Source organism: Sinocyclocheilus rhinocerous, unplaced genomic scaffold, assembly GCF_001515625.1.
Source record: "Sinocyclocheilus rhinocerous isolate Xijiao unplaced genomic scaffold, SAMN03320098_v1.1 scaffold729, whole genome shotgun sequence".
NCBI lineage: Eukaryota > Metazoa > Chordata > Actinopteri > Cypriniformes > Cyprinidae > Sinocyclocheilus > Sinocyclocheilus rhinocerous.
In genome coordinates this window covers 312,740-326,137 of record NW_015664993.1, presented here as the reverse complement: position 1 = coordinate 326,137, position 13,398 = coordinate 312,740, and the positions used below count along the sequence as shown (strand labels likewise).

General features: G+C 41.2%; 1 protein-coding gene across 1 annotated transcript in view; it reads left to right on the top strand.

The window, feature by feature from the left end:
* The window catches only part of LOC107730640 (voltage-dependent L-type calcium channel subunit alpha-1D-like), a 55,259-nt gene that overhangs the window by 37,390 nt on the left and 4,471 nt on the right, over positions 1 to 13,398 (top strand). Inside the window, exons 26-34 of the mRNA XM_016541502.1 lie at positions 980 to 1,082; positions 1,162 to 1,263; positions 3,161 to 3,291; positions 3,795 to 3,911; positions 4,933 to 5,213; positions 10,954 to 11,097; positions 11,177 to 11,253; positions 12,464 to 12,558; positions 12,767 to 13,054. Of these exons, the coding sequence (XP_016396988.1) occupies positions 980 to 1,082; positions 1,162 to 1,263; positions 3,161 to 3,291; positions 3,795 to 3,911; positions 4,933 to 5,213; positions 10,954 to 11,097; positions 11,177 to 11,253; positions 12,464 to 12,558; positions 12,767 to 13,054 (1,338 nt within the window). The remainder of the gene's footprint in view (positions 1 to 979; positions 1,083 to 1,161; positions 1,264 to 3,160; positions 3,292 to 3,794; positions 3,912 to 4,932; positions 5,214 to 10,953; positions 11,098 to 11,176; positions 11,254 to 12,463; positions 12,559 to 12,766; positions 13,055 to 13,398) is intronic.

The window sequence follows — 13,398 nt, the reverse complement described above, 5'->3', positions numbered from 1 at the left end:
TCCAGGATAAGAAGATTTAATGCAAAATCAAGCAAATTAAGCTTTTTTCCCCCCAGGCAGCTTGCATTTGATCTCATTTCCACAATTTGTTGGAAAAACAAAACAAAACAACAGCAACCATGAAGTGGAAAAGCAGTATTAGATAATCATAATTCTTCATTCTGAGCCCTAACAAATTAATCACTATGTAGCCTTGTTTATGTTTCTATAGTTTATATGTTAAGCATGTGAGGCAAAATTAAACTTTCTATAGGATTATTGATACTATTAAACTACTTTTTATTTACTGAACATTATATAACATTATATACTGACATACTTGTCCTAATAATGCCTGATTTTACCAGTTATATAGATTTCATTAAGTGCAATGTTTTACACTTTTTTTTTTTTTACCATTTCTGGTGAATGGAATCACTGATAATACTGTGATTAGATGGATGGAAAAAATGCAAAACAATGCTACAACAATGAGCAATTATGTAAATGCCAATTTAGAAAAAAACAAACATAAAATAATGATTTAAAACGTATAAAATGTACAGTTGATTACTTAACATATTGGTTCAGTGACAGTATGCAAGCTATTGTATGACACAAAATACACAATTCTGTATTTTCAGCAAAGCAGAATTATGAATATTTCTATGGCCTTGTGCATGGGCGACCAGGACCAAATATTCAGTATTATTCAGTCATTAACACTAATTACATGAGTACATCATGAATATTGGTGGGTTTTCACTGTAAAAAATGCGGCAAATATTGCTGCAGTTTTTGAGAAAAGCCATAGTAAATTCTGTAATTTTGGACCGCAAAAACAAAAAAGGACTGTTCAAGAGCATGTGATATAATATTAATAAAGCATATATAATATTAATAAAGGAAGTGTAAATATAAACATGCATTAGATGGATTATACTCACAGACTAAACACAGTCTAAACTCCCCTCTTTCTCTTAATATTGTGTCTCCTCAGAGGTTGGTTGCCATGAACATGCCACTAAATAGCGACGGTACGGTCATGTTCAATGCCACACTGTTCGCTCTGGTTAGAACTGCTCTGAAAATCAAGACTGAAGGTAAAGCTTTTGCAATGCAGACTTTCACATGTCTGTGCTGGTGTGAATGGGTCATTAATTATGACTGTGTGTCTCCCAGGGAATATGGAACAAGCCAATGAGGAGTTACGAGCCGTCATCAAGAAGATCTGGAAGAGAACCAGCATGAAACTCCTGGACCAAGTAGTGCCACCTGCTGGAGGTAAAACACACACACACACACACACAGACACACAGACACACACACACACAGGTTTCCATATTTTATGGGGACATCCATGGGGGCTTATTGATTTTTTTTTATACTGTACAAACTGTATTTTCTATCCCTACCCCTAAACCTACCCTTCACACAAAGATTTCTGCATTTTTTGATTTTCAAAAAAACTTAATTCTGTGTGATTTATAAGGTAACACTTTATTTTGATAGTCCACTTTAGGCATTCTACTACCTATAAGTAACTTTGCAACTACATGTCAATTAGCAGTCATTAGAGTATTAGTAGACTCTCTGTTTAATATCTAATAACACTTTATTTTGATGGTCGCTAAATAGACGTTCTACTGACTATAAGTAACTTTGCACACACACACACACACACACACACACAATGTGTCCTATGTCAAGGAACTTGTGTTTATACGATTTTATAATGTATAGGTCATTCCTTTTATGTAGTACGTTTTGAATGTCCTGACACGCTCATGCAGTCATGTCTGGATGAATGGTTCTTGTCGAGTGGATGCAGCCATGCGCTATGTAGGGTCACAGAGATTCTAGAGGCAGGGAAACACCCTGGACAACCTGGCCAGAACATTAAAATGGACAGTTAAAATGCACACACACATTCATACTCAAGTCAAGTCAAATTTATTTGTATTGCGCTTTTCACACTTTACAGAAAAGTCACACGGTGATGTCAAAAATGCTTTAGTGCTTTACCATAGTACAAGATTTAGTGCTGGGCCATATGATGATCTATCAGATTTTAGATCTAGCCATATTGTATTAATAGTGTTTTCTACCACAAATATCAGTGCTGCAGTGAAAGGCAATAAGAGATTTGATCGGATGTTTCAGGTGAACAGTCTGAAAAGTCTAATGCTCGGGTAATTAAGGGATTTAGGCAAAGGTCAGTTTTGTTGTAAATGAGAGTAAAGAATTCTCAGAAAACATCAAATGATACGATTCAAGTGAAAAATAGACAGTTGTCAAAGTGTCTGATCTATTGTGTTTAGAATTTTCCAAATTTAATTAGAAGTCTTTTAAACATCAATGATGAGAAATATTTAGGTTTGGTTTAGATTTAATTTCAGTTAGTAGCATCTCTGATTTCAGGCAGAATTAGTTATAATGTGATAGTGTTCTTCTCTGTGGTTAAAAATCACTTGTTGTGGCAAAGATTTTGTTTAAATCACCCATCTCTCAGTAATTAAAAAAAAAGAGCAAGCCAGAGGTGACGGTGACAAGGAACCAAAAACTCAATTTTGGTGGTAACAGGAGAAAATAAACCTCTGGCTAAACAACATTCATACACTCACTCACATCTGCAGACAGTTTTTACAGGGTCTGATTCACCTAAAGTGCATGACTTTGAATTGTGGGAAAACCAGAGCACGGGAAGGAAAGCCAAAACGAGAAGAACATGCAAATTCCTCACAGAAAGGCTTCCTGGCCGGGACTCAAACCAGGAAACTTCTTGACATGACAGATATTTCCTAGAAAACATGTTTTGTTTAAAAAAAATTCAGTTAGAGAGAGAGAAAAAAAAAAGAGTAACACCTGCAATATTTCCTAATTAACTGTCAGTTTTTCATTGTGGACGTTCATCAGCATGGCAGCATGACAGCATGACAAAAATGAACATCCACTCAAAACAAATTTAAAATGTACAAAAAACAAATTCTAAACTAATTAACCATTACTAATATGATTTTCAGTGTACCAAAGCATATTGATGGGGACATGAAAATGCACTGCATGACAGGAATGACTCATGAACTTAATAACATAAATGACACTTTTTTAACTTCATACATAGGGGTTTGTGTAATGATATGAGTAGGTCATTGGCTGTTTGTGTGGTCTGTGTGTTTAGATGATGACGTCACTGTGGGGAAGTTCTATGCCACTTTTCTGATACAGGACTACTTCAGGAAATTCAGGAAACGCAAGGAGCAAGGACTTGTGGGATGCCAACCCTATTTAAACAGCACCACCGCTCTGCAGGTGAACTAAAACTGTAAAAACATTGGGCTCTGATTTACTGAAGGTTTAAAACTAATTTTGGCCATTGTGTAAAGAAAATACAGCAGAAGTAGATTTAAAGGGGTCATATGATGCTTTTTTAAAGATCATTATTTTGTGTATTTGGTGTATCAGAATATGCTGACATGCTTTAATGTTCAAAAAACTAACTGCGGTTACTGAAACCACGCCTTCTTTCTTTGCGTGCACATTTGGGTGGCATTATGCTAATATTTCCACATAGTGAGGTAGATATGTGGGGGCGTGTTAGAACAAGCCGTTTTAGGGGGGCGTGGCAGAGTCTTTGATAAAGAATATCTCTTTGGTTTTGAGACTTTAGTCTTTGCAGCTTCAGGGATCTTATCTATGCACAATCAGCTTGTAACACTCCAAAGAGAAAGGAAAACTTGAAATCGCATCATATGACCCCTTTAATGAATTATTTTAAATATGAAATGGTGTGTTTTTATCTGTCTTTTCTGCAGGCTGGTCTGCGCACACTGCATGATATCGGCCCTGAGATCCGTCGAGCCATATCATGTGATCTACATGATGAAGGTCTAGTAGACGTCAACCTCCATGAGGAGGAAGAGATATACGGGGTAGAGCACTTCAGTCTTTATCAGTGCATATGTAACTAAATAGTAGTGCACAGTAGTGCAAACTAATAGTGCATATGTAACCAAATATCATGGGTTTGGTTCCAAGGGAATGTGTGATTGAGGTTCTATTATTGTGTGATTGAGGGGCTTCATAGGTTTTGGATTAAATTTAAAAGCAATTTTTGCAAATTCAGAATGAACCACTTCATATTTTGATTACATTTTTTTCAATTAGAATATTGATTTGAATGATATGTAGTACGTTCTCTAATGCAGGGTTCTCCAACACTGCTCCTGGTGAGCTGGGCTGTGTTCCACTTCGTTTTTTATGCCCTTCACTTGCTAAATTCCCTCTGTCTCTTTGAATTGCATGTATGTCATTGATTATGTTGCATGAGTGCCCACTAATGCCGGAACCCTTGCAATGGGCTGAATTGGAACGTCCTAAGCCCTTGATCACTTGGAATCTGCTATGGAGTTGATATATTATTTGCATTTTTTATCTTACAAATTCATTTGATGCAGTATTCTATATGAATATAATGCTTGGGCTGTTTAAAATTTTTTTTTTTTTTTTTAATAAAATATTAAAATTTTTTAGTGTAGGGGTAAATAAAACACGATCTGTGGTGACATCACAATCGTGTTGCATTGTGGCAGCCTGAGGTGTACATATGAAATTGCTGAATTAACACAAATGACCCATTTCAAAAGTTTAATTACACTTGATTGATACTGTGTGTTGTTACCTGTATGATCCTTTAAAGTTTTTGTTTTGTGTTCATGAGTTCCTTGTTAAACTTGTTGTTTAAGCAACCACTGTTGTTCAGAACAAGAAAAAAAAAACCCTGGTCCAAGTTTTAAATGAAAGTAAATACATCTTGTTATAAGGACCTTTACATATTTTTACTGGAAAACCCATCAGTGTATATAATTAAAAATAAGTAATTTGATTTGTCTGTTCATGAAAATGTAGGGAATCCATGGGAATTGTTATTGATCCTGTTGTTTGTGTGTGCAGAGGAATGGAGTTGTGGTTGGAAATCATGTGAGTGGAGATCAGTGCAGCATCGTCACACAGCGTCCTCTGCAGCTTCCACTTCCTCTGTGCTCCACCCAAAATGACTGTCCGTCGATGTCAGACAAATCATCCAACTCAAATATCAACAATGCCAATGTGCCATCGGCCTCTGCCTTTCCCAACGGCTGGCACAGTCGCTGCCGGCGGCTCTCCGGGACCCTGGTGTCCTCTCTGAGCTCCTACCTCAACCTCAAGAGTGATGGAGAACTACAGCTCAGGAGGTGAGAGGTCACAATACCACTGAAATTACCACAGAAAACAAAGTCATAAAAACAAAGAAAAATTGGGCTTACCCTTGGTAAATATGAGCCAAACAGGCCATGGAAAAATAACTTTGCTGTTTATCCTTCATTCAAAATATTCACTAATATCTAACCTGTAATTATTAAAATAATTGAAAGAAAAAAATAATTGAAATAAAAAGATCTTAATTGAAAGATGAAGATTCTTAGAACCAAACAAATGTTTTCTCCTATACTGTTGATGAACATATGGCAATAGATCTGAGACCATTCCTCCATACAGAATCTTTCCTGATCCTTCATATTAAAACATTCATACTTATAGACTGTTTTCTTCAGCTCAATGGTTTTCTAAAGGGGTTTGATTTGGGAACTGTTATGTCCATGACTCCATGGCAAAACCACTCTGGTAACCTCTGTTCCCTTTCGAAAGGTAACTTGTGCATAGTGGCTAATAACTTGCCCTAGAGGGCACTATGAGGGAATGCCTCCTGCATGACTGGTGTCTGAAGCATCAGTCTAAACATGACAATGAACTTGACATTGGCAGGCGGCAGCCTATGACGTCACAACTGGTGCGGTCGAGAGTATAAAAGGGCACCTGTGAAATACGTCAACCTCTTTATTGTCTTCAGGAGACCGTTTGTTTGTACATGAGTTAGGAGCACACGCGTTTAGCTCCTGAGGGAGCAGAATGTGCGCACTGAAAGGATTTCTCAATGAAAGCTTCATTCGTGCCGTCCCTATTCTCGAGGGATGTGGGACACACTTCAATGCTGTCTTCTCTTCGAGCAAGCTGAATGCGCTAGGGATGATGCATTCATGAGACTGACAACAAGAGACAGGTAAGGAACTCTTTCCTTTCTGCTCTCTCCTAAGGGATAGTAGTTAGTGTTTACATGAGCGCGTTCGGCTCTCTTTAAGGAGCAATGCATTCACATCTGTTCTCGTATGATTCTTTTCAGAGTGATATAATCTGTCATTTGAACTAGCAGGCTTGAGGTTAAATTGTGCGCTTTTCACGAGGAGGTTGCAGTAATTGGTTCCACCCAGGCTTGACTCTCTCTTGAGGGATGAGTTGAGCGCCTGCACCCCGCAGTCGGGTCCCGCGACACCCATTACCATACAGATAATTTCTGTCTGTACATACTGCTTGTCCTTGTGAGCCTTCTGTTTTTCCTTTGATCTCCATACTGAGGCAGAGAGATTGTAAGGGATTCCATATTTGGTGGAAATGTGTTGATGCCTCTTTTCTGTTTCTCAGTAGCTGAGGCGTCCTCATTGAAGGCTCTGACCTGGCCATTTGGGTTTTTAGGTTTTGCTGAATGGCAGGTTCAGTAAGGAGCTCTGCTCTGATAGCATCATCAAGTCGTTAGGCTTTCTGTAAGCCTCCTTGGTAAGCCGTTCTGAGTATAGGACGTAGTTTGGCCTCCTCTGATCTTAAAGAGTTGTTATGCTGAGGCCTCCCTCCTCAGAGCTCCATCATGCAGTGGTGCGGAGTTGTTAGGCTTTCTGTGTCTCCTTGGCCGCTGCTTTGAGGTAGGGTTACGTATGAGCCCAGCTATAGGCTAGCAAGTGCAAGTTGTAGGCTCTCTGTGAGCCTCAGTTTACATGCATAACCAGAGATGTTTCCTTTCGAAAGGGAACTCGTACTGTGTCCCCTAGAGGGCGTTATGGGGAACGGTATACTCATGCCGCCATGCTGAAGGGATGAGTGCCTTATTGGCTGAGCTAAGTCAAAGACTCAAAGGAGTCCTCACCCCTGCACCAGCAACACGATCATAGACTGGAGCTTCTCAAGAACGGAGGCCTCAACAGGAGAGAAGAAGCCTAACTACATTCTTATTCAGGCCAACGTCCAAGGAAATTCACAGAGAGCCTAACACTCAGAGCTAACTGGCCTACGAAGCTCTGCAGAGTGGAGGCCTACATATACCACCTCTTAAATGAGAGGTGGCCTAACAGCACTCCACACTAAGGTCAGTAGCTAAGGAGGATCCCAGAGAGCTTAACAACTTAGCATACTACCCTACCGCCTAGCCTTGAGGCCTAACTATGCCCCGCACTCAGGACATATTGTAAGGAAGCTCACAGAGAGCATACATCTCACAGATGATGTTTTAATGGAGCTCTGCCGAATGGAGGCCTCAATGAAGATAACTCTCTGTAGCGGGAGGAGGCCTGACGACACTCGCAGCAGATGGCCGAGCTCTAGGAGTGGAGGCCTTAGCATGACTCTCTAAAACGAGAGGAGGCCTAACTACGCCCCACGCATAGGATACCGTGCAAGGAGGCTCACAGAGAGCCTACAACCTGAAAATGATGTCCTCAATAAAGATAGATATCTTTATAGAGAGAGGAGGCCTGACGATGCTTGCAGTAGCCACAGAGGCTCAGAAAGAGCCTAACAACTCAGCAAACAATAACAGCTCTAGGAGCAAAAACCTCAGCATAACGAGTCTCTAAATAGTTAGAAAGCTTAATGACGCCACATGCTTAGGAGGCTCACAGAGAGCCTACAACTCGCAAAACACTATCCTAATGGAGCTCTGGGGAGAGGAGGCCTCAATAAAGATAACTCTCTGTAAAGAGAGGCAGCCTGATGATGCTCACAATTGCCAAGGAGGCACACAGAGAGCCTAGCAACTTAAACACAAACCAAGCTCTGGAAATGAAAGCCTTAGCATGATGACTCTCTAAATAGAGAGGAGACTAACAATATCCCACACTCAGGATACCATGCAAGGAGGCTCACAGAGAGCCTACTACTCGCAACGCTATCTTAATGGACCTCCAGGGAGCGTAGGCCTCAGTAAGGTAACTCTCTCCAGCAAGAGGAGGCCTAGCAACGCTTGCGGTAGCCAAGGAGGCTCACAGAGAGCCTAACAACTTAGGCCACTACCTAGTCAAGCCCTAGAAATGGAGGCCTCAACATGACAACTCTCTAATCGAGAGGAGACCTAACTACACCCTATGCTCATGTAGCGTCTGGACCAATCAGACACACCATTTTTCATTTGGAGTTGTACAGTAAGAAAGTTATTTCCCTTAACCAGGAAATTAACGTTCTTAGAATTGACAGACAGTTGACCCTGAGAGGTCAAGTAAATATCTACAGCGGATCTAAATATTTATAATTAATTATAACTAGTTATGATTAATTATTCATATTTCCCCATGAATGAGCTGATTCGCTACACTCAGGACATCTTGCAAAGAGGCTCACAGAGAGCCTGCAAACCACCAATGCTGTCCTAGCAGAGCTCTGGGGAATGGAGGCCTCAATAAAGATAAGTCACTGTCGTGAGAGGAGGCCTGACAACGTTCGCAGTAGCCAGGGAGGCTCACAAAGGGTCTAACAACTTATCAAACTGCCTGGCCGAGCTCTAGAAAAGGTCTCAACATAACGACTCTCTAAGATGAGAGAAAATCTAACTATGTCCCATACTCAGGACATCTTGCAGGGTGGCTCACAGAAAGCCTACAACTTGCACTTGCTAGCTTATAGCTGGACTCATACGTAACCCTACCTAAAAGCAGTGGCCAAGGAGACACAGAAAGCCTAACAACTCTGCACCACTGTGTGATGGAGCTCTGAGGAAAGGAGGCCTCAGCATAACAACTCTCTAATGACGATCAGATTTTTTCTAGATCCTGCATTAAATTTATATTTTGACCTCACTAAGGTGAGAGGAGGCCTAACTACATCCAATATTCAGAACGGCTTACCAAGGAGGCTTACAGAAAGTATGTACAGACAGAAATTATGGCAATCTCCCCCTCTCAAAGAGGTGGTCGCTGCGCATCTGTGCCCTCCATCGGCCCTGGGGTTGAAAGCCCATGCAGCGCACCTATCTAAGCCCTAAGCCTTAAACATGAATGGTCCAGGCTCGCTTGTATGCCTTCCCCCCGATTGCCCTGCTTCCTCAGCTCATCAGATGAGTCAGGGAAGTCAGATGTTTGGTCCTCCTGGTGGCCCCACTCTGGAGGAATCAGACATGGTTCCCCAAGTTGATTCAGCTGCTATCGGCAGCCCCCTGGCCGATACCATTGAGGATGAACCTCCTCTCTCAAGGGAGAGGCATGATTTGGCATCCCCGGCCCGAGCTGTGGAGCCTTCATGTTTGGCCCTTGACAGGAGTCTTTACAGTTCCCTGCGAGTGTGACTAATAACAATTTGAAAGCTAATGCCCGGTCCATGAGATGACTCTATGCCCTTAAATGGTCAGTCTTCGCTGAATGGTGTGCAGCACGGAATGAGGACCCATCCTCTAGTGACGTGTCTTCCATGTTAACCTTTCTGCAAGAGCTGCTGGATAAGGGGTGCACCCCTTCCATGCTCAAAGTCTATGTGGCAGCCATCGTGGCGAATCATGCTCTCGTGGCTGGCCAGTCAGTTGGCTGAAACGACCTTGTCGTTAAGTTTCTGAGGGGAGCTTGGAGATTGAATTTGCCTCATCCTCATACTGTGCCGACTTATGTATAGTCCTCAGGGCCCTACAGGGTTCTCCCTTCGAGCCGCTCCAGTCGGCCGACTTCCAGACCCTGTTGCATAAGACCGGCCTCCTTTTTGCTTTAGCTTCTGTCAAGCGAGTGGGTGACCTGCAAGCACTGTCAGTCAGTGCTTCATGTCTTGAGCTTGGCCTAACGACTATAGAGTTGTCCTCAAACCAAGGAAGCCTAAGGTGCTCTCCACTCCGTTCAAAGCACAAGTCATTACCCTTCTGGCTCTTCCTAATTCAGAGGATGAGCAGGGTCCCAATCCACTCTGCCAGGTCCGGGCTTTTAGAGTGTATATTGAGCACCACTAGGACATCATTTTGCAGGTTGTAGGCTCTCTGTAAACCTCCTTGCACGGTATCCTATGCGTGGGGCGTAGTTAGGCCTCCTCTCGTTTTAGAGAGTTGTCATGCTGAGGCCTCCACTCCTAGAGGTCGGCCATTTACTGTGAGCATCGTCAGGCCTCCTCTAGCTACAGAGAGTTATCTTCATTGAGGCCTCCATTCAGCAGAGCTCCACTAGGACATCATCTGTGAGTTGTATGCTCTCTGTGAGCCTCCTTACAAGATGTCCTGAGCGTGGGGCATAGTTAGGCCTCCTCTAGTTTTAGAGTGTCGTCATGCTGAAACGCGTTTCGTGCCACTCTAAAATCCACGTTTGTGGTAAGTGCACGCGCTGACTGTGTCGTGCCTTTTCTGAAATCCATGCTTATAGTAAGGGCACGTGCCGGGTGCTTTGTGACCTTTCTGTCTGTGTTAGACCCCAATTTGCTCTTAACCAGAGCAGTTTTGCCAAGTCGACTAGGCTCTCTGTGAGCCTCCTTCGATACTGCAAGCATTGTTAGGCCTCCTCTTGTTGAGGCCTCAGTTCCCCATAGCTCCGCTCAAAGAGTAATGGTGAGTAGTAGGCTCCTTGTGAGCCTCCATACAAGATATCCTGAGCGTGGGACATTGTTAGCTCTTCTTTCGATTTGGAGAGTCGTTCATACTGAGGCTTCCACTCCTAGAGCTTGGCTAGGTGGTAGGGTGGTATGCTAAGTTGTTAGGTTCTCTGGGAGCCTCCTTAGGCCACTGGATGTTTGAATGCTGTGTCAGTGAGCTGAATAAAAGCAGTTGAAATCATGCTAAGGCTCTCTGTCTTAACTAAATATTATGGTGCGGTGCAATGATATTGGCTGCTGATTTTTGTACTAATGATTTGAAGTTCCTATGTCTTGTAGGCCGGACACCACTGCTGTCGGATATCCGATCAGCCACATTGAAACCTCCACCCTGGGTGACATCAGTAATGATGACAGGAACTCTGGGGAGTATTACAGTGGAGACGAGTTTAATGAGGATGGTGTCATGCTGGCTACAGACAGGTATTCTAGAAAATGCTTTTCAGAAAGTGTATATCAACAGTAGCCGTTACTTTTATTTTCTCTTTGTTTCCCTTGAAAGGTCATACTTTCAGGGCACTTTAATTGATGGTGCTCCAGCTGGACAACAGGATGCATGTGAATGTGTCTGTGATGATGGTGAGCAGCTCATATCCCAGCAGTCCCAGAGGTCATCAAAACGACTCCTGCTGTCCACAGCTCAATGTGAGATATTACAATGATTATAAGCTTTTTACAGTATCACACTGAGCAACTTTCAAACTGCTTTTAACTGAGAACTAGCAGTACTTTGGGAATAAACATCAGACTGAATGGTTCCTGAACAAGCTGTGAAGATCAGTGGATATATGGTTATAATATGGGTCTTTCACTACCATAAAGCAAAATAAATAAATAAATAAATAAAATAAAAGAAATAAACCTTATATACTGTATATATATTAAATGTATTTTAAAATATACAAAAGATATATAATATATTTGTTAAAATATGTTTCAAAGTATATTTACGTAAATGTATTTTTACCAATATATTTTAGGCCATTTGAATATTTTTGAAAATATATTTAAAAAAATAAATATATTTTTAAAAGCATTTAAAACATACAATATTTGAATAAAATTAACACATTTGAATAAAATTCAGCAAGGAACATACTTTATAATATTACAATTTCTAAAAAATAAATACATAACATTATTGTGTCATTATAAATCTAGTTTTGATCTTTAGTAAGCTATTCCATCCATATTTGAATTTTGTCTAAATGTAGGCTACTGTAAGATTGGAAATGTATTTTCTTGCCCCTAAAATACATTTTGAAATATATTTTGGTTGAAAAATATTGATATTTGATGCATGATATTTTGGTTGGTTTCTGTTTTAAAAAATATTTTTCATTAAGCTTCACTGTTTACAATATATATTAAGCATATATGTAAAATATATTTTGGCCACAAAAATATGACATATAACATGGATGAATTTTGAGAGAAATATGAAAAAAAATACTGCAGTATTGGTTGCACTGTACTTTTAAGAACAGTATTAAAGGAGATATTGATATTTAGAAGGTAACTGGTGCCAGAAATTAACTGTAAAAATATACTGTGACTGTTTTTCCGGTATTACGGGCCTGTATATTTATAGCGATATATAAAGGGCAAAAAGGTTAGAAATAAGTTTGTTAAAATTCTAATTAGAGAATTTTGTTCAGGTTCATCCTTCAGGGCAAAGACTTCTCGCAGCAGCTACAGTTGTTGTTAGTTTATTGTACGTTTCTCCATTTTAATTTAACTCATTTTAATTTCATTTCATATATTGATGTATGTGCATTTTTCCATACAGCCTCTCACAAGTCTGCTTTCCATTTCGAGTGTCTGCGCAAACAGAACAGTCAAGATGAGATTCCCCTGCGTCCAACGGGCCTACCGCATCATCAGGTGATAATCGCAAAATATCCCTAATGAGTCACATGGCATGACATATGCAGGGGCCCCCTACCTTCCTAAGGATGGCCCTGTAGATCATTATCGCCAACATAACAGATTAAGAACAACAGTAGTAGTGTGACATTATCTGTGACATGTACGTGAAGTGTTAGTTACCCAGTGTCTAACAGTGGCATAATTTTTTCTTGCGGTTGTGCAGGTGAAGACGCCGACTGGACAAGAATCGAGTAGAACACGACTCTCTCCGACTCACTCCATCCGCTCCTGGGTCACGCCTCCAGCCACGCCTCCACCCTACACCCCTCTGATTCAGATCACGCCCAGTGCTAGCAGCACTCCGGGATTGGTTCACAGGGGCTTCTGGAATTCCCAGCAGGCCTCTGATTGGTCGACAAGTTCGCCCTCCCCCTCCTTCCTGAAGGTTCCCCCCCGACTGTGCGGCCATCACCTGCAGCAGCGGAGCAGCGCTCAAAGCCTGGTGGAAGCCGTGAGTGATGCCATTTGACGTTGAATGTCGTCACCTTTAGCGCTTTATACAATGCAGATTGTCAAAACAGCTTCACAGATATGAACAGGAAAACAGTAGAATCAATTATGGAAACGTATCTATGGAGACAGTTCGGATTCAGCTGTAAAGCAGCTCTAGAAGTCAGTGGGTGTCATTATTTAGCTCAAGTCAGTTCAGTGTTGGTTCAGTTCAACAGAGTGAAGTTCATCCATTTGAAACGGTCCTGGTTTGGTCCTGTTTGACCTACAGTAATGCACCAGGGTCATTCCCACAGTTTGGTGGATTTTGGACTGAGGTTTGTTGAAAAAAAAAAAAAATATATA